This window comes from Helicoverpa zea, chromosome 6, assembly GCF_022581195.2.
Source record: "Helicoverpa zea isolate HzStark_Cry1AcR chromosome 6, ilHelZeax1.1, whole genome shotgun sequence".
Lineage (NCBI taxonomy): Eukaryota > Metazoa > Arthropoda > Insecta > Lepidoptera > Noctuidae > Helicoverpa > Helicoverpa zea.
In genome coordinates, this window is record NC_061457.1 from 8,501,602 (window position 1) to 8,522,706 (window position 21,105).

Here is a 21,105-nt window from a genome sequence, read left to right on the forward strand (position 1 = left end):
TTTTAAGTTTATGAAAATGCATCTACATTGATTAAAATTCGTAGGCCTCAAGTATTAATTATATCTGTTGTTGTAGGGTCCTATATTTATTCAATTTAAGAGTCTACCGTTTTGAATATTTCTTGTAAATACAAACCTGAACCTCGGGAACAAAATTATTGTGACTTGATAAAAATATACCCTGACTACACTTTTAGGTGATATTTTTTGTAAATAATGGCATTTACTTCCAATAATTTACATTCCAATTTTTGTATTATGTAGTAGTCCTCAGTCCGGCGCCGAAATCGATAAATTCTATCGATAGGTAAACGTTAATCGATACATGGTACAGACGTGCGCAGGAGTCTTTAACAGATTGACTTGCGCTACCGACGTGCATTGTCAAGTTGTCATCTCTCACTTAATATGGTAGCTAACGATGTGAAATGAAATGAAATGATGTTTTTGTTTGGGCTACATTATAAATAATTATGAAAAATGAATTTGTAAGTTTAATTCGCATGAAAATTGGGACTTTCGTAAATATTACTGCAAATTGTTATTAAAAAATGGGAAATTAAATTAATGACGCGTATTAAATTACTAGAACAAGAGATTATTAGGCAGCCTCAAAATCATTAGTTAATCAAAATTGAATGGCCCGTTATGATTTTCATTAAATAGTGAATAATTTAATATTATAAATAAAATATATAATAATGTTACAATACGACAATCTCAAAACACTATGTGACAAGTTGTTAGTAGATATAAATATTTTAATAATTACTTCAGTATGTTTGTATATAATGTTGTTTTAGCGTTCAGTACCGTTGATATGTTACTTAATTCTTCTATACTTTGTATTTTTATAGTTTACACAAATTGGTACTGAATCGCGTGTATGTTCAAGTATTAGAAGGACTGAGGTTCTTTTCACTTGTACCCTAAATTAGGGCTTTATAATCTCTTTCACCGTATGTAATAGAGTATAGCCAATGTCTTGTGTTGGGTTTTGTTTTAATTTATAAATAAAATCTATTTTAAGTATGTTATCGTTTTATTACCCATTTTCTATTTATCGATATAATATTTAGATATTACAGTGTCAAATACTAACGTGATAAGCTATAGAAAAATGTTGATTTAAAAAAGCGAGAGAGGTCTTTCTTAAAATCTATAAAGCATACACTTTTAAGCTGAACTATGAATACAAGTGATATCATGGTGGGCAAAATAGTTGTTAATTTCATATTTTATATATTAAAGTAACAAATAAGCATTACAATATTTATTACACATTTTAAACACGATACAAAAATACACTTAAATTCATCAGTCGAGTCAAACAATTATCACAGCGATCGATTTAAATTACATTTCTTTCAATAAACTTTAAAATGAAGTATAACAGATAAAAAATACGCATTTAAGCAATTTATTAATGATATTTGGTATAATATTTGATTCTTAGTTCTAGTTACAAATGAGCATTATACATACAGTTGAGATCTGCTTGTCTCGGGGTACATCACTTGAGTTTATATCATCTGCACAGATTGCGAAGCTCTGTCATGGCCGCTTGAGATACAGTCGTTTTATTCCTCTCCATTTTATATCTGAAAAGTTTTATCGAAATTACTACGCAGCCGTTTGCAAGGTAAGTAGGCACCTAACTTTTTTAAACGTCAGTAGATGGGTGAACATTCTATTGAGACGAGTCATGACGAGTTCTTCCGTGTTTCGGAAGGCACGGCAAAGATCTCTGGCAATCATGACAAGTATTCAGAACCCAGAAACTCAGACCAGTCTAACCAGTCCTATCAAAGGGTATCGGGTTGGCCGGGTAACTGGGTTAAGGAGGTCAGATAGGCAGCCGCTCCTTATAAAACACTGATACTCAGCTGAATCCTGTTAGGCTGTAAATCGACCCCAACATAGTTGGGTACAGGTCAGACTGATGATAATTTCCTTACCTATTCAAGAAGTCATGCGCCACATCAGGCCGGTAGGTGGCCATATCGCGCAGGTAGGCCTGGTCGTTAGTCAGCGCGCGGCGGTACGCCAGCTCGCGCCACGCCTCGCCACCGCGACCAGCCAGCAATACCAGACCTTCCATAAAACTGCAATACGAATATCAAGTAATTCTTAGGATAGCGAAGACCTTAATTTATTGGGATTTCTAAACCTAAAGGCGAAAAGCTATTTTTTCTAATAGTATAATTATTCGTATCGCCAGAACCATCCATGGTGTTAGGCCTCTTCTTACGTTTTGAGCTATTTGCTGAAAGAGTAAATATTTAAAGACAAGACGGCGAGACTGCAGAAGCCTAAAAAAGGGCCCAAAGGCGTGTAACAAGTGTGAAAGTCTTTTACATAAAATATAATAACAATAAATTGTATTAACTTATAATTAACGCTACATAACTCTATACATAAAAACACTCACCTCAAATATTCGCTCACAAGCCGATACATCTGCTCAGTACTCCTATTCAATATAAGCCTCGTTGGCGAAGCATTCAACAGGGATATTTGCAACGCTATTTGTTGCGCCAATGCCGCCATTTCCCCCGCAATGCCGGTACATCCGCCCTGTAGGTACAGTTCTGCCGCATCCGTGCAGTGGATCAGAGCTGTGTCGAGTAGCGAGCGCGTTGGCACGTTGTCGTGTATCTGTAGCCACGTCGGCGGTTGGAATGGCTTTTTGGATGTCGCCTGGAATGGTATTGAACTGGTATAAATAATATGAGATTCGACAAATAATCAATACATTATTGCATTCCATAATGTGTACAAAGTTAGTGGGTAAAAATAAATGGAAACAATTATGGACCCTGTCGCGCATAACAAAATATTTTACATAGTTTATTAAGTGGCTGAATACCTTTTTGACAGTATTTGCAAAAAATAATTAATCGTAGAAAACCAAGAAAGTATTACTAAAGAAGTCTTTTTGGATTTGCTGATTATATTATCACTGTTCATGGGCACCTCTATGAAAGGTGACAATGGCACCATCATGCAATCAGTCTACTCGAAGATTTAAATACCGCCAAATTAAAGCCCTAAAAATCTTTAAGAGAGCGAGCCTAAGTGTAACAATGGGCATCAATAAACTAATTCGATGATTACTAAAAACTTAAAAAACCTTTGCAGAATCCAGCGCCATTTTTTCCAAATCATCAATAAGGTTCATCGCCTGTTTTCTCTTAACACTGGCCGCTTCCGCATACATGTTGAAATGTAAAGCCACCATAATATACGTGTCCGTATCTCCCGGACAGTGAGTCTTGAGGAAATCTAGCAGTCCCTGTTTGAACTCAGCTATTTTGTCCACTTGTTGGCCTAGCATGTAGTCGAATTGACCGAGCAGGAACTCGAATTGGTGGTTGTCGCGTAACGCCTGGAATTTTTATTGTTGGGATCAAAATTTGCCTAAGTTACATAAGTAAGATATGATGTGACATGCACATGATGTGACAAAATAATATAAATACTTCTTTAAAAAAATATTTAAATTAGAAAGTTATGAAACAGGTCTAATATTCAACAGGTAAACCTGAACTAGTACCAAGAACAGTTGCTCAGAAGCAGTTGTTACAGTTCCACCTCAGACGCCGTCGGGAGTAGTTGAGAAAACTCTGACACCATGCTCGGGAAGAAGACATGTCGAGTGGGATAGAAAGAGCTTTGTCTTTTCTTGGTAGAATAGAGGTAGAATCGCCATGCTGGGCCCGCTGGACTTGCTTGGTCGTTAAGCCTGCAGCCCACTCAATAAGAAAAAGGTACATAACATAGCTTATTTGTTTATACCTTGAGAGTTACTGTATACTCAACAATTTAAACACGCTCAAACGCCTACGTATAACGCCTAACTAAGTATTAATTTTGTGACTTAAAATAATAATAATTTCTCACCTGAAACACATAAGCACACTCCGTATACCTCGCTAACCCAGTTAGCAGCCGCACCATGAGTCTCCACGACCTCGCAGCCAGCAGCCGCGCCGTCAGCGCCTGCGCGGACCGCAGCGTGGTGGCCACGCCTTCAGTGTCGCAGGCGCACGCGAAACATTCGTGTGCCACTACTAGGAGCTCGAGGCAGATTATGTTTACCTGGGTAGTGATAATGTGATTGTGAAAAATTGAGTTCAATACAGACTTTACCGTATTTCACAAAATTGAGCAAGCGTGGTGATTAACGCTCAATCGCTCTCCGTGAGAAAAATTTATAGTAAAAAAAAAAACTAAAAACAAAAATATATACAAATATGAAGACCGGGAAGTGGAAAAAATTAAGATTCCAAGATTTACACATACATACAGACATAGTTCTATGTATGTAAGAAAATCTTGTAACTTTACAAGCGAAGCGTGATAAAGTTATAAGCGTGTTAAAAATAAAAGGCATAAACAAGTCATTTGAATAGGTCGTCTTAGAACACAAATCTTCAACCATGCCTATTTTTGATATTTACAGGCTACGCACAGTTTGTATCTACACCGTATTTTATTACTTAACATTGCGTACCTGTTTCGTAGACAACTTCGCTCCTTTAGTAATCTTCCTGATATTAGACTTGACCTCATAGCGAATATGCACATTATTCTTATTGATCACATCGAACAAGTTTCTTCTACAATCCCTCGACATTTTATTACTGTACACAGTATACACGGTAGATACCGAATACACGGATTCAGTTTCCGCAGAAAGTATTGTTCCTTCTTCCGTCAACACTGATTCCGCCTCATCACCTTCTACGTTCTGATATTCTTCGTCAATCAAAGTTTCTACGTCTAACCGGCTATCATCTAAAGTATTGTCAGGTGGTTTGGAAGTTCCAGTACATTTGTATATCTTTTGAAAGGCCATGAGGTGGTCTAAGATCAGTTTGCCGATGTGACTGCAAGCGTCTGGTCGCATGTTGAGGAACATTTCTATGTCTGCGTTTAAAGCGTAACCCCATAGAGTGTATTGAAAGTGTTCTTTTTGCCTAAATGCTGAGGTTTTTACGAGGTGAGGAGATATGATTGCTGCTACTATTTCTTTGCAGAGATATTCAGCTACCTGAAAAGTTAAAAGTAGGTACTTTATATCTAGTCACTATCAGTAACCAAATGATTCTCTTTTTTTCCTATAATTTTACTTACCTGCTTCGAAGGAATGTTAAATGTCTTGAACACAAGATTAGCAAGAGACATCCTAGCTCGGCCACTGACGAGGTTGATGAAATCAACAGCGCGGTTCTGATATTTCAACACCGACGTATAGTTCCAGCCAATTTGTAGTGCTATGCGAAAATAGCTGGCAACCTGGATAGGAAACATCAAAAACGTTAAAAGGAGGTTTATTTAAAAAAAAATAAAGTTTTTTTTTTTCTTTTAAGTATTAAATACCATACAACGTGGCAATGCAGCTAGTCTTCTGGGCACGTTTCCGGGGACAGTGATGCGGAGGAATATTTCGACGCCTAACAATGTTTATGTTATTATATGTTTTTGTATATATAATAAATATATATGTACCTATGTATATATATATATATGTGTACCTATGTTTCTATTTTTGTTTATAGTATTTTATTTTTTTAAATTAGATAGGTAGTTTAAGGCTGTATGTATAGTGTAATAATCTTGTGTAAATAAACTTGTAGAAGTCTTAATAGTTATTTGTTATACAAGAGTGCAAAGTTGCTTTTTAACCGCGGGCTCAATTTTGATGACCGAGCAAGCGAAGGATTCTAAAATTGAAACACGAGCGTAGCGAATGTTTCAATAATTAGAATCCTGAGCGATAGCGAGGGAATCAAAAGAGCACAAGGTGAAAAATCTTTGCACTCGAGTGCAACACGTAACTTTTCATCCCACCTCATCGAGGAAATTACTAAATGCAAAAAACAAAATGGCGCGCACATACGAGTATCAAATTAAAAAGATGTACCTACTAAAGTTAACATATTTGAAAACTCACTTTAAAAATGAAACGACGTTAAAAATCTGTGTAAAAACAATAATAAAAAATACTTAATTAATTGAATAATTATTTTAAGCAGTATTTTATTTATTTAATATGTATTTGTTTGAAAAGTCTTATCAAGATTGTCACAAATGGAGTATTGCACACGATGTTCTAAATTCAAATCACTTTGCCGCTCTAGAGGATAAAAACGACTTTTGCGCTCAGATATCAAAGGGTAAAACTACTCTTTCCGAGATGGTGGGATGAAAAAACTATTACCTGTTTTGCAACAGTAAGTCCACTTCTAACGGCTAGAGCATCGAGGGCAGACAACCGGTCGGCTTCCTCGCGTGCTGCCAAATGAGCGCTCTCTGGCACATTCTCTTGTTTTTCACCTTGTATCACCACAAGCTCCTCGAAACTTGCATCTGATATACCTGATACTGAAAGTAGGCTTTGTGACAATCTACTGAAACCTTTGACCAATGATTATTGCTTGTAAAGCACTGGTACCCAGCTACATCCGGTTAGACTGGAAGCCAACCCCAAAGTAGTTGGGAAAAAGGCTCGGAGGATATGGATGATGACCAATGATTATTATAATTTAATATATTTACTAATGAGATATAATACTTACAGATGCCAGCACATCAAGCTACTCCAATCACAAAACAACCACAACACTGAACCTTAAGCTTTACAAATAAAAATTGAAAATCCATTCAGGAATTTGAGTAGCTTGTTGAGCTGACTTTGGAAGGTTACGGAACAACTTACTTGACAGTTTACTTTGCAAAACTGGGGACGATATCACAAGTCTCAACTCTTGAGGCAACTCATACGGTGAACAAGTTCCCTCAGCCAGCTTCAAGCAAGTCCTCACTATTTGCACGGGACACGCCGGAGGCCTGTACCTATATTCTGGCGGATTCTTAAACAACGCTGATAACCGAAATGCATCAACCAAAAGCTTTAGTTCAAGCAGCTGGTTCATAACACGCCTGCAATTATCGATAGCTTCAGGCTCTTCTAAAATAACCACGTTTTCTATATTACTGACATCCGATTCAATTTCTATTTCGTCTAGTCTCAAAGAAAACGGTTTCTCAGCGTTGGCCATGCCAATCTTTTTGGAAATGTTCGCGTCTTTCTGTCCATTGATTATGAAATGCAATGTGCTTTGGTAACTGTTAAGGAATATGCTGTTTTGGGACTCGCTTTTGAAGTAAGCGTCCCACATGAGGTGTTCGATCTCTTCGCGCCTTCTTCCGTACTCCAAATTCTCTTCGAACCAGTTCATAATGATTCTGTACGAATAGAATTTTTGTGTCGTATCTGAGATGTTGTTTACGTGGGACACGAGGAAATCTGTGGCGTCTTTAAATGTTACGGCTGCTTTTTTGAAGGCTTCACTACACTCCGCTATGAAAAGAGTTATAGCTTTATCATCAAACATTTCTTCTTTTTCGAGAAGGTTTTCATACTTATGCGTCCATTCTGCTATTAGAATCCCATTGACGGGCACTCCAGAAAGTTTAGCGATTTTTAAAGCGACATCATAGTTTCTGTTAGCAGTGTACATTTGAACACATTCTTCTAAATATTGTTGGGAGTCATCCTGCAGCATTTTGGATATGTTAACTGCTAGTGATGTCTCCATGGATATTTTAAGTATTTCGTATAAAGTCGAAAAGTTGGGCGTTGGCACTGAAATAAGACATTGATACATAGTTGGTTACAGCCTTTTTATCGTCCCACTGCTGCACTCAAACGGAGAAGAACATTCATACATATGATATTTTTATCACAAAATAAATAAAGTTATATACAAGAAACATAGTCAACTTACCATTAAATCCCTTTTCGAACTGATTAACAGCCAAGCACTTCAGGAACTCTCTTTGATGGAAAGCGCTATCGAAGTTATGGCTCAAGGCAATCTTGACCAAGGACACAGAAACTTTTTGGAGGGCATCCTTAGACAGTTGCCAGGGTGCCCCACTGCCACCAACGCTGTATTTACGTTGAGCATGTTGTAGGAAACGAGTCAACAGTTTTGTGGTTTCCCCGTCGAAGTAGTGGTGACGAATGCAGCGATGGAGGAATGATGTGAACATAGTAAGAGGACTTTCCTATAAATCAAAAATAAAATATAAGTTGCGGAATGTCATTATTTTTCTCTAGGTAAGCATCAAGTTCATGGGGTATCATTGAAATAAACGAAGATTGTTCTCGTAATTGACTCAAGTTTAATCTAGCTAGAGTACAACGCTTAGGCCCAAGTTCGCCGATAACATAACCCTATAGATTTCTTAAAACAATTTCAATTTTTACGTTAAATTTTCAAAGTAAAAAGTTGTTCGGAGTTTTATACTGTCGGTAAAAAAGGGCCTAAAAGCACCAAAAAGAAAGTATTTCTCAGTTCTACTCACCGGCATGAATATGACCATAGCTTCATGCAGCGTGGTGACATACCCCTCTAAGAGGCACAGTTCAGCTACCTTCTGGAACTGCTCGGCGGCTACGTGCTGTTGCGTCAACAACTGCTGCAGCACGTCTTGAGATCGCGAGCTCGGAGATAGGGAAGACAGAATCCATTGCGGCCATAGTACGTCTACGGCGTTCGGCTGAAATTGCAATTAGTGCAGTAGGAAAAAACATATTAATATTACACATTTTTAAAAAATATAAAAGAATGACTAACAACTGATTAAGAAATAATCTTTGCACGTGCGCAGTGTCATATGTATCAGTTAATCCGAATAAATGAAAAATAATGGCGTCCTAGTCGATCGTTATGCACGGCAGTGGCAGTTCTGATGAAAGGAGATTAGCCAACTGCACAGGACATATTATAGTGCACAAGCATTTACGCACATATAGGTTCACTCACTATTCCTTCACTCTCATAGCCCGATGGGACGGCAATCCGAAAAGACCGAAGAGATCAGGCCCAGCACATTTGCGTGCTCACCGATACTACCACGTACCTCATAGCAGCTAGCAATAAGAACTAGCAGAGGTTCTCTGCAAATATCAGCAGCCCTCAGCAGGGCGGCTGGTGGGTCCTCAGGTCCGTGACACGCGGCCGCCACCTCCCATAACTCGCGTCCCATGTACGCACTGTTGGGGAACTCGAAGCTGCCCCCCTGCGTCGGACTAGGACTCTGTATCAGAACAGAACCCTACGTACAGTGATATAAGTTTTTGAAAAAATAATTAACGTTGTTATTTTGGTTAGTAACAACTTCAATTTACAGGGAATTTCGGAAATGATCTATGGTTGCCAAAAGGTTTTTATAAGTTGGTATCTATTAATAACCTAAATTTAGATTGGTATTTCAGACATATTCAGATGCTTCGATAAATTTAGGGAGATTCTGTCGATAGACAGAAATTATATGGTAATTGGTATATGATGCTAAAAACTACTATGACTACTGATTTCAAGTGATTAACCTATTGTATTTCTTATTTACAAAAATAATAAAGAAGTGGACTTACTATATCTACGGAGTTCAATCTCGATACACGTCGTTGCCCATTACTAGTCGGCACCTTATTATCCTTTTCGGCACTATCATCCACGGTACGGTGCAGCATAATGTGTTTCAAATGTTCTGCATACGACTTCTTCTCGAATTCTTGGGACAACTGCAGCATCTGAGCCAAGGGATAACGGAAGACGTCGCCAAAAAGCAGAAAGTTGAACCAAGAGTTAGTCTTTACAAACTCGCGTAATTGCAATTCAGGTAACGGCAGTTTATGCAAAGTAGCGAATTTCACCATCGTCTGAGATTCATACAGAACCAACGACATATCCACTTTCCCATCCGCCTTCTGCTTCTCAGATATCCTGATCAGTGTTATTTCTTCCATGAACTGCAACATCTCTTTAGCAGCTTCGTCATTACTCTGTATCAGTTTTGACATGTATTCGTTTACTGTTTTATTTGCCTTTTCTTCAGAGTATCCTTTGTATTCCATTAAGTGGTTCTTTATCATTTTAGCGGCCGAAATGTGTACTCTGCACCTAGTAGGATTGCATCCTATCATTGCTATGAAGGACACTGTGCAAGCGGTCATGGCGCCGTCATGCCAGTACTGCAAGGCCAATGCGTGCGCCTCGCAACACGCGCTCTTCACACTCTTATCCTGCAAACGATTGTATGTCTGATACTGCTGCGACACAAACGCCTGACTTGCGTTACAAGGCCGGTACTGCTTCAAGTAGTACACGTGGTTCAACTTGGCCACATAGCCATACTTCTTCATCAATTTCTCATCTGCAAAATCTGGCATCTCCATAGCTCTTTGGGACAAAGCCTTTATACTGGCAGCTTTAACATCTACGTCACTTGATAAAAGACTTCCCAAACTGCGTCTATCAGGCTTATCGTTCAGCAAGCTGTTCGTGTTTTGATTGACCAGTTGAAATTCAAATATTTTGGACACATCTAAACCACGGTAACCAGACAACAACTGATACACGTTCACATCTCTAGACTCATACGATTGATTGTCGTCTGTATATTTTTTGTAGACGTTATACAAATGAGGAAGCTTGTCCTTGTACATCATATTTGGCAGTTTAAAGTCTTTAAATTGTAAAAAGTCTTCTTTGGAGAAAATATCAAATAACTTTTTGGCATCCTCAAGTAGAATCATTCCTAGGACTAAATGTGGGTTAGAGGAAACATAGTCATCAATGTTTTCGTTAGCTATTTGAACGCAAGTTTTATAGACTGGTAGCACATGGCTCTGTCTATCAGAAGTTTGTTCAATGCTTTTGAATAGCAACCAAAGCTCTATGCAATCTTTCGCCTCCTTCTCCACGTCAGATAAGTCCGTATCTAATATATTACCCTCTACACATAAGGTCAGTACTTTATACAACTTGTTCTTGACGCAATACTTAGCTAGCTCTACGTAGAAGTGCTGTCTACTGATAGTGGAACATGATTCAGTGAAGATGTCGTCAATGAGTTTCAAGTTCTGCGTGCGTGATAATCTCGATATAATTAGAAACAAGTTGTTTCGCTCACTTTCATTCACAATACCGTATGAGCACAGTGTGTCGTAAATGCATAGTTGTGTGTAAGCAAAGCAATTACTTTTAGCGACATTTTCTACCATTTCGTTAGTGACGGGCCATTTGCGAAATATTTCGTCTAAGCTCTCTAGAACATGTGTGTCGAAGCCTTTGGTGTCCACATTGAGTAATTTTTTGACAAATCCCTCGTTATTGAAGAAGATGTAACGTGCGTTCATGTCTCGAACTACTTCCGAGGTCTGTACATTTATCCAGCGGACTAATATCATCGCTTTGTTGTTCACCACCAAATAGTTCCACATTTCTAATGGCCCTGAGAAGTCTAATAAGGAGAACTCTGAAACATAAACAATATGCTACATTGTAACATGTGTCACAAAGCAAACAAAATAGCAAATCATATCATTTTATATATTCCGATTCTTATATGTTGGCAATAAAGATCAAAATCGCATCTGCCTACATGACCCTAAATGAATCAGTTACAAGTTTACTATAAATTATAGTAATGTAATAGCAACAGTAAGAGATGAGTAATTTATTGATTTCAAATAATATTATCAGGGCAAATAAATAATGAACATTACCATTTGTGAATTAATATACTATCTACTTGTGTACTTGTCCAGTTATCATATAGCCTAGTTCCATTAAATGCTTAGTAACTAGGTAAGCAAAAAGCATTGATACAACAATGTTTTGGTGTCATATAAGATGTGCTGAGAAGGTAAATATATGAAAGTAATGCATGAAAGTTACTGTTACAGCCTTTTTTTTTTATCGTCCCACTGCTGGGCTGCGGCCTCCTCTCACGGGGAGAAGGATTGAGCATGAATGCATGAAAGTTAAAGATTTCAAATGAGAAAGCAAAGTATTATATTAGATGGTCTGTATAAAACATCATTATAAGGTCAAAAGGTTAGTATAGTGGAATAGTGGATATGTGCCAGCTGACATAGATGTATAGAACAAAATAATTCTGCCCTATTCAAACCTGTTATTCAGGAAAAGGGAGCAATGCAAAAATACATTATTTATGCTGGGGTCATCTCTTCTCTACTGCTAAGTAATTCTTTAATAAAATATCTTATAATAATATTTGCAAAGTATTATGATTTTGTAACTTACCAAAAGAATTAAAAAACAACGCAGTGGCAATTTTACTTTTCCACTCTGGAGGATACTTCTGAATCTTTTCAATGGTCAAAGCTTTGATTTCACTCTCGTTAACCACTATTCTGTCTTTTCCTGTTCCAAAGACTTTGTTTTGTTTGAATGTTCCGTCAATCTCGAATGATTTCTCAAGATATCTTAATAAGTTCCAATGTCTTTTGAAATCCAGCCATTTATCTATGATCTCAGTATTCATGTCTTTGGAAAGTTTCTCTAGATGCTCAACAATAAAGTCTCTGTATTCTATCTGAGCCGAGTCCTGGGCGAGGATCATCAGATGTAACTCAGGATTTATTTTGACTTTGTTCAGAATATGCAAAACTTTGAAGATCTGTTTTCTAAGGAGCAGTTGGACCGTCCAGGCTTTAACCTAAAACATTTTAATAAATAAGTACAATTATATTGATAAAGCAAGTTAGATGATTGTTAAAATATAGCATAAAATCATTACACATTATCATTTCAAATGATAGCAATTCAATGGCATTATATCAAATTTCAACTCGTTTTGTGGCAAATATATTGTGAGCAGGTGTCTATTTCATTGTAACACAATTGTAAAGGTTATTCACCTCCGCCAGAAACCATTCTCTAGCAGTAGATTCATTCCATCCATTTTTCTCCTTGAGATACGTGATCGCCAGTTCAATATGAGTTCCTTTTGCAGCTGCCTCCCTGACCACATCTCTCGGAGACTTTTCTTTCCAACATGCCCAAATAATTTTCTCATTTTGTGTTAAACCCTCCATATTTTAACACGACATTGATGCACGGGTGAGCTTGTTATTTGACAAAATACTCGAACAATGAACAACAATCTTTACACAAAACAAAAATATACCAAGATTAAAACCATATTTTCACCAATCAATTTGAATTTTAATGCCTGGTTCTTAAGGTTCAATTTCACATTTCCAAAAAACAATTATCAAAACCAACAACTTCAATTCAGCTGACAATGACAGTGACTTCCACTGACACAGACTACGAAGAAAGCGACAGATACTAAAACAATGCGTTCCCATTGCGTTCCTATTTTTGAAAAGTTTACCAAAAGCTATTGACATCGTAATTTTCTTAAATAGATAATTTCATAATAGGTACCTACTTTCTTAACACATCAGCCGGCTACGCAACGTATTCGTTGCGTAGCCGGCTGATGCGTTGTTCTTAACGCGAATTAAACGACGAACTCGTGTACCTAATCCGTATGCCTATTTAAAAAAACTACCTATTTAATTATTGTTTTGGTGTAGTTGCTTAGCAACCTATTATAAAGTTTCAAGTTCTGAGATTTTGTTTCAATCTAAATTCCTTTGAAAGCAATTTCACTGATATTATTCTACTCTTTGTAGATAAAATAAAATTTGAAATGGCAGAAGAATTGCAGAAGGTTCATTTATATTATGACGATATAAACAAAATTCGAGTGATTGAAACTAATGTCTTGAAAGAAACTGAGGATCTAAAGGAAACGTGCAAGGACTATGACACAAGTTAGTAACATAGTAGATAGGTACAGTTTTGTAATTGTAGATACTACAATGTCATGGGTTTAAATCTGTGATAATACACTTCTTGGAACCTTGAGTCCTTGCTAATTACTGGCGCCTTTCAATAACGGTTATATTAAGAGCTCGAATCCTCAATGTTTCCGAACACAATTACACAACATAACCGTTTTCAGAGATTCAAGATTTTGGAAAAATAATCAACAGTTTACTGGAGGTTCTAAAGGAGCTTGGTGATAATGTCGAGAAGAAAAAAATGGCGGCTATTGGTTCTATGAACCTTTTGAAGTCTATTTCAAAAGAAAGAGAGGCGGAGCAAGCCAAACTACAAGTAAGTAACCTTGGGAAGTTACTAATATTTTTTTTTCTTACAAGTCATGAATACCTACAGCAGAAAAAAAATATTAGTAACTTCCCAAGGTTACTTACTAATATTCTTTTTTTCTGCTGTATTCATGACTTGTACATAAATAAATGTTACTCTACTACCCAGAAAAATCATTGATATCTTAGGGCTTTATCACACTAACGGATTGCGAGCGGTTAGGAGCGGGTGCGCAACGAACACGCTGCAGCTGCACAATGAAAATGTTGCGAATTCACAACCTACCTACTAGTGTGACAAGGCTCTAAGGATGTGACCAAAAGATTTTTTAAAGAGCTTTAGTCTTATTTAATTTTCAGGCGGAGATAAACGATAAGACAATGATACTAGAACAGTTAGACAGCGAATACGACGCTCTTCAGATTCTTGAAGCCACACAAATGGAAACCATTGAGTACTTGACGCAAATAAGATAAAAAATAATATAATATCATTGAACTTCTGATGTTGATTTTATCTACATCAGAAGTATAAGTACTATAAGTACTTAATATTCTTCACTTTATTTTTGGTGAAATTCAATTTCAATTGAACCACAAACAAAATAAATAAAACTTATATATTATAAACCTTTTTCCATAGTAATAGTAATTACGGGTTTCACGTAAAGAATACACACAGGGTTATAAATAATTGGAAATACCTCTTTAGAAAGAAAATGAAACTATTTTTCAGTCTGTAAAAATGTAATTTTCACTGAAACACACATGTAATTAACACAGTACCTATATTCAAACTGTAAATCAATGTCATTATTCCTATGGGGTTATCCGAATTAGCTTGAATTTGAAAGGATAAATTATTTCTATTAAAGTAAGTCACAATTTGGAATAATATGTCAACTTAATCACAAAACTAAGTAGGAATTAAGTTTATTTTACAATACCTGTGATTACAAAAATATGAACTACTTATTACTACAGAGTAACACAGATAAACAATTGAAATATACATACATTTCCTTGATTCCAAATTGTATAACATTTAATTTTATGTAGGAACATGCCAATGTCATAAATTATACATTTACCAAACACCAAATAACTCCAAATGGGCCCTTTTTTTAGACTAACTGAAAACAAAGAGTCGATTTCAAATTTAATGAGCCAATTTTGGATTATTAGTCAATTTATTAAATTAGTAAAGTACTCATTTTATTCGTAATTACAAAAAACAAAAAAGTTCTTTTATAAAATGTCGAAAAACAATAAATAGTAGCGACATCAACAAAAAAAAATCGTTGATAATGTGAGTTTTGTACACCAAGTCAATGCTGCCTTTACGAAAACAAATTAAAGATCTATTACTCACAAATTCTAGCAAAAAATATTATTTTAAGCAATCATCTTATGTTCAAATACTACTAGAATCTATATTGAGTTTTATTATTATAAACGGAGAACGAAAATGCCAATTCTAGCATTAAAAACAAAAAAAATACCTTTACTCTGCTTTATAATAATTAAAGTGGGATTCAAAATAATTAGATCGTACACAATAAATTCTGTAACTTACACTTACAGCTTAGCTTACTTACTAGTTGCTATCGTCAACAATCAGTTCTGGAATTTATCATTAGTCCTCCCTCTTAACAGTACACTTACTACAATTTGCGCATTAGTAATGCAAATACCAGTCGCACATTTGTAGTAAGTTTACTTTTCAATCACATTATCAATTGCAACAATCTACCTACCATTTAATATATAAATGCTTGAAATTATTCAAAAGTCGCGCGTTTAGATAAACAGTCGACTGTTGTGGCGTTGGTGTCTGATCCCATGCCGCTGACTTTGCTCTACGTCAACGAAGCTATGTGCATGCATAATGAATTGCTATGTTTTGTCTGTACGTCTACATGTCTACAAATCGAGTTATTTCAAAACAACTATATCTAAAGACACTGGCGAGTAAACACTGGGCCGAGCCGAACCCGGATGAAGCATTATCGACACGACAACATTTTCATACACATTTTCATCAAAAAACGAGGGAGATTTTAGTAGCAAAATATTGCTCAATATAAATGATAAATAATTACCAATTAATAAGTAGAATATGCTTGATGAAACCCTTACGTGACATGACCTGTCTATTAATCATAATTTAAATTACAGTCTCCACCATACATTTCACAATACTATGCGTGGCTTGAACACTTTTGTCTATAATGTTTGAATGTTTAGACACTTGAAGTCACTACTGAACTTGAGAGGGGATCGTCGAATTTTTGCCTTTTCGAGTCCTGTTGTTCCTCCTGGTTGTGCTCTTCTTCAGCGGCACGTTTCTTGGCTCCCTCCGCGTTACTTGTGTGCTGTCCTACCTCGCTGATTACGCCGCCTTTGAACCGTACAATAATAGCTGTCATATTGTCGCAGCCGGTTCCGTCGCCCATTGTGCTCGGCGCTAAGCAGTGGTCGAACATCTGCGCAAAACATTATTACATTATTATTATTTAGCTGTTTTTTTTTCACATTATGGCGCTTGTATTATATTCCAAATACGTCAAGGTTTAATAGTTTGAAATAGATTGTGATACATACCTCCTCGCAGATCTGTGACAACCTCTCTCGACCTTCGGCTAACCTCGGCAGAATGAAGTCACAAACATCTTGACTAGACATAAAGTTCCATATACCATCACATGCCAGCACCATGAATTGGTCCTTCTCTGGATCAATCGTTAACGTCTTCACATCAGGCAATGCTGTGATCATCTGTTCTTTCGCACCCAAATCTTTATTCTGCTTGTATGAGTGGTCACCAATGGCACGCGATAAGTTAAGGCCGCCATTAATACGGCCGTCATTCGAGACTTTTCCACCAGCTTTGTTAATTCTTTCGAGCTCAGGGGTGTCTTCTGGTTTGTGGTCTATTGACATATCTATCGCTTTGCCTTCTCGGCATATGATGCAGCGCGAGTCACCAGCATTGGCTACATAAAGTTCATTACCTGTAAATATGGAAATAGAAGGTCATTAAACATGTACTTATGACATGTATAAGCTTGTCAAGTTATATCATGTATATATAGAACTTACCCCTGAGCAATGCCACAACTGCCGTGCAGCCACTGTCATTGCCAGGCTCCTCATTCATAGAGATATCCTCCTCTCCATCGTCATCACTGGATTCAGCCTCCAATTCATCCTCGTCTTCATCCTCCTCCCCATCTCCTGAAGAACATTCAAGAATTGGCATGTTACCTACCAAAAATCATGTCCACGCCTTTAACCACGCATTAAATGTGTTTCTTCCTCTTTTCTTTTATCAAAGTACTCACCATCATTTGAAGACTCCTCAACACCATTTACATTCTCATCATCAGATGAGTTGATCTCTCCTCCTTCAAAGGTTTCGTCATTGGAGTCACTTTCGTCATCATCTTCTTCTGCCGCTTGACGCAATAATGTCTCGTAGACGGCGGCAGCGGCGCGCCTGATTTTGGCGTCCTTAGGCCTGTCGCGCCCTTTAGTATCTGAACTTGATACTGCTGCTGTTTTATCTGAAACCCATTACAAATTGTATGCTGCTGGACAAAAATGTGAATGGAAATATTGCAAAAAATATTTGCTCTATTGTAAAGTTACCTTTGGCTTTACCCTTAGCAGGTGTGGCAGATCCATTTGATGAGGTTATATTACTTTCTTCACCATCAACTTGCTTAGAGTCTGTGACCTCTCCATTACAAGCTTCAGAAGTAGCACCGTTACCTGCAGCGACTGAGCTCTTGGCGTCACCGCTCTGCTCTGGCTGAAGGCAATTATCTTCCGAACTGTCTGGGGCTGTGGAGTTGGCTTTGTCTACCTCCATTGCAACAGGCTCCTTGGCTTTCTCAGCAGGCTCACTGGTGGATACCTTCAATAAATAAAGTCTGTTAACTGATGTAAGTGGTTTAAATTCAATCTCCAATTTCTTGGACTAAAATAAATGAAACCATTCAATGTCTTATGTGACCAAAACTTTAATAATAAACTCACTTCTCCATTCACATCCTTGTCTTCTTCATTGGAGTTGGTAGAGGAAACACCACCAGTGTCTTCATCGGCATTGCTGCCCTCAGCAACCTCTTTAGTGGAGGACAAGCCATTCTTGCTGGACGATGCTTCTACAGCTGGCTGTTCTGAGCTGGAGCCAGCTGCTACTGCTACACCAGAACTGGAACCTGATCCTCCTGCACCTAAATCAGAAAATATTTCATACATATTTATTTCATTGTATTCCTAGAAAAAATGACCAGCCTATTTAATCAAACTGCAGGATATAGTCCTCATCTCATACTGAGAAGGAATAGGAAATCGCACCAGTGAGTATGAATTAGGAAATAAAACCCTGGTGAGTGTTAGTACGGATTAACTTTGTTTAACTAAAAGAATGTAGGTTAAAATAAGAAAAAATATTGCATCTGTACCTGAACCACCGGCTTCCTCTGTGTTCTTCTTTGCGCGAAGGCATGGAGACAGTGGAGTAGCTGTGTCTCCGAGACGTGCACGATGAAGAGTGCTCAGCTTGTTCTCATATTTAGCCAATACTTCCTGTTAAGTAATAAAAATTAAAAATAACATAGCTGATCACTCAATACAGTATCCATCTATTATAAAAACCAGGAAATGAAAACTATTAGGGTGCGTCCACGTCTGGCGAATGTGCCGCGAATGCGCAGCTCGCGAGCCGTTTGCGACCTGCCCGCGAGCTGCGCGCGTGCATTTTTGTTCGTGCGCCGCTTCTGCGCCGCCCGCGCGCAGTTCGCGCGCGACCTAAGCGCCGTACGCGATCAGCGCGCAGGCGGCGCGCGACGTCTGACATCTTCGATAGTACTGAGCCAGTATACGGAACTGTAAGGGCGAGAACTGAGTGCGCGCTCTATACGAGCCTTGCATGAGTTGCGCTAAAGAGGCACACCAAACTATTGCAGTGACTGCACGCGCGCAGCTCGCAGACGGCTCGCAATCGGCTCGCGTGCTGCGCATTCGCGGCACATTCGCCAGATGTGGACGCACCCTTAGATTAAGGAAAACTAAGTTAAATATAGAAAATAATCTAAGTACAAACTGTTCAGCTTTCAGACTTGGGTAAGATATCCTGGTTCAGCAGTCATTGGGATTATCAAGAAAAACAGTATTACAGTGAAAGACACAAGTTTCTGGCAATTTAAAATAGTTTGTGTTGGTCAATGTTCATCAAGCCACCCGCCAAGATTTCATACGGAAATAATATAATTCAACTTTTCCGAGCAGCCCCCTACAGAGGAGTTTGTTTTATGATTTGTATACAATGTACATTGTAATACTAAATATGTTCAGGGTAAGTTACCTGTAACGGGAGTCTCGCCTCTTGGTATAAGTTGCTCACATTGTCATCTTCAGATTCTTCCTCATTGTCACTTGGACCTGGTGGATTGATTTCACCTAAAATATTTGATATTATTTTAATATTCTACTTTCAAATATTAACATCTTAAGTTCTATGAATTATGTTAGTTCAAAATTGAAGATAAAGTACACAATTCTAAGTCATTATGCAAACATTTGACCTCTGCCACATTGTCCTATTCCGAGAACTCAAGCCAATAAATTTCAAATGCTTTGATTACTGCTAGGTAAAACTTTGTTCAATACAATTGGTTCATCAATAACTGTATCAAATACCGTTAAGTGTATTCCATCATTCTCATCTGTGCGACAGTATTGACACTATAACCTCTAATTACTAAATGAAAACAATCACAGTATAATTTTATAGGTTATTTGCAACATCAAGATTTCATGAAACACAATAAAAAAATTATCAGATTTTAAGCTGTATGAGCTATGTATTTAAATAAACCTTACAGCATAAATACTACATTTCTTAAATATGTATAAACTTACCAGCTAACTCCTTTAGGATGTCCATAACTTCTTTGGTGGCAATGGTAGCGTCAAATCCAAGGAAAGCATCTTCCAAAGCTTTCGTGAGCTCACCATTTTTGTATGCCTCTGTGTTTTTAATGAAATTTGGCAGATTTTGGGAACAATATGTGGCCACTTCAGCTCCCCCATGCCCATCATACACAGCAAACAGTGATGTGTTCGCATCATACTCCAGAATTGTGTTGTGTGCATCCTAAAAGTATTCACAATCAACTTGTTACTGTAAATTCCACACTCGTGATAGTTTTTGATGGTAATTGTTAACAATACCGGATATAACAGCTATAGAAAGTAGAATTATACTTTGGAGTATTCCTATCATGTAGTTAGAATTGATTACAAGCAATAATTTCCGAGTGATTGCGTCTATTTACTTTTTTGCGGTTTCAATCTCTCGGTAAATATAAGATCGTGCATTGGACATTGGACATAGTAAAACGCCTAGAAATCATAGCATAGCACAGGCCGCGAATGGTATCAAAATGCTAGAACTGTAGATGATTATCTGATCACCGAGATGTGGTGATGATGATTATATAGCAATAAACATCGGCGTACGGAATGACTGAAATAAACTATCATGATCGAAACAATATAGTACCTCTTGATTGACACGCCATCCCTGCATGGAGCTTGCGCCGCACTCAAGTTTATCGTTAGCTTCATCGCTGGACACTTTTTCTGTAACGGGCTCAGACAAATACGCACCCATGTTGGAATGTTAGAAACATGAATTATAATTACATAAAATAAATAATTGAGGCGCGAAAACCTCCGAAAAACGCGCAGGCGGCAAGCTAACCCGAGTCAGTCAACCGCCGAGAACAGTATTGCCAGAAATTCAAATTATTTACCCCTAAATTAAGCTCAATTGTAAAATGTTCATATGTTTTTTTTTACATTTTACACTGTCATTTAATTTCATTAGATATTACTGTTATGCTCCTGCTCCACCTGCGTTAGCGTTAACGTTAATGTCAATGGCCAACTACACGTTACTTATTGCATTAAAAATGCGTGTTGGCTACACTTAGGTTACAATGCCGCAAGAGTTAATCCCTCATGAAGTAACGCGTTAACACACATTAAAGAGGTTAAACTTAGGCACACAAAATAATTCTAAA

At 37.5% G+C, this 21,105-nt stretch overlaps 3 protein-coding genes across 7 annotated transcripts; 1 reads left to right on the plus strand and 2 right to left on the minus strand.

Annotated features, from left to right (window-relative positions):
• Positions 1 to 1,023: 1,023 nt before the first annotated feature.
• LOC124631425 (spatacsin) lies at positions 1,024 to 13,161 on the minus strand. 3 transcript variants are annotated; one of them, XM_047165807.1, is made up of 15 exons: positions 12,746 to 13,155; positions 12,129 to 12,543; positions 9,452 to 11,337; positions 8,938 to 9,114; positions 8,380 to 8,574; positions 7,797 to 8,079; positions 6,725 to 7,654; positions 6,227 to 6,390; positions 5,140 to 5,301; positions 4,517 to 5,056; positions 3,904 to 4,101; positions 3,134 to 3,388; positions 2,432 to 2,700; positions 1,959 to 2,105; positions 1,024 to 1,601 (listed from the first exon to the last, which is right to left on the minus strand). In XM_047165807.1, the coding sequence occupies exons 1-15, from the start codon at positions 12,920 to 12,922 to the stop codon at positions 1,529 to 1,531; spliced, it is 5,871 nt and encodes a 1,956-aa protein (XP_047021763.1). In that variant the 5' UTR covers positions 12,923 to 13,155; the 3' UTR covers positions 1,024 to 1,528. The 3 variants fall into 3 exon arrangements, with proteins under 3 accessions (XP_047021763.1, XP_047021762.1, XP_047021764.1); XM_047165806.1 differs by having other exon boundaries at positions 8,938 to 9,132; positions 12,746 to 13,141; XM_047165808.1 differs by lacking the exons at positions 1,024 to 1,601; positions 1,959 to 2,105; positions 2,432 to 2,700 and adding an exon at positions 3,557 to 3,755 and having other exon boundaries at positions 3,272 to 3,388; positions 8,938 to 9,132; positions 12,746 to 13,161.
• Positions 11,101 to 15,197, plus strand: LOC124631429 (intraflagellar transport protein 20 homolog). Its single transcript, XM_047165817.1, has 4 exons — positions 11,101 to 11,237; positions 13,529 to 13,669; positions 13,861 to 14,015; positions 14,369 to 15,197. The coding sequence occupies exons 2-4, from the start codon at positions 13,546 to 13,548 to the stop codon at positions 14,483 to 14,485; spliced, it is 396 nt and encodes a 131-aa protein (XP_047021773.1). The 5' UTR covers positions 11,101 to 11,237; positions 13,529 to 13,545; the 3' UTR covers positions 14,486 to 15,197.
• Positions 14,735 to 20,810, minus strand: LOC124631426 (probable protein phosphatase 2C 58). Of its 3 annotated transcripts, none has more exons than XM_047165810.1 (10): positions 20,583 to 20,810; positions 19,940 to 20,174; positions 19,383 to 19,459; positions 18,481 to 18,604; positions 18,050 to 18,249; positions 17,660 to 17,927; positions 17,353 to 17,574; positions 17,111 to 17,275; positions 16,613 to 17,022; positions 14,735 to 16,494 (listed from the first exon to the last, which is right to left on the minus strand). In XM_047165810.1, exons 1-10 carry the CDS (start codon positions 20,691 to 20,693, stop codon positions 16,252 to 16,254), a joined length of 2,055 nt encoding a protein of 684 aa, XP_047021766.1. In that variant the 5' UTR covers positions 20,694 to 20,810; the 3' UTR covers positions 14,735 to 16,251. The 3 variants fall into 3 exon arrangements, with proteins under 3 accessions (XP_047021766.1, XP_047021768.1, XP_047021765.1); XM_047165812.1 differs by having other exon boundaries at positions 17,111 to 17,245; positions 19,383 to 19,477; XM_047165809.1 differs by having other exon boundaries at positions 19,383 to 19,477.
• Positions 20,811 to 21,105: the final 295 nt, after the last annotated feature.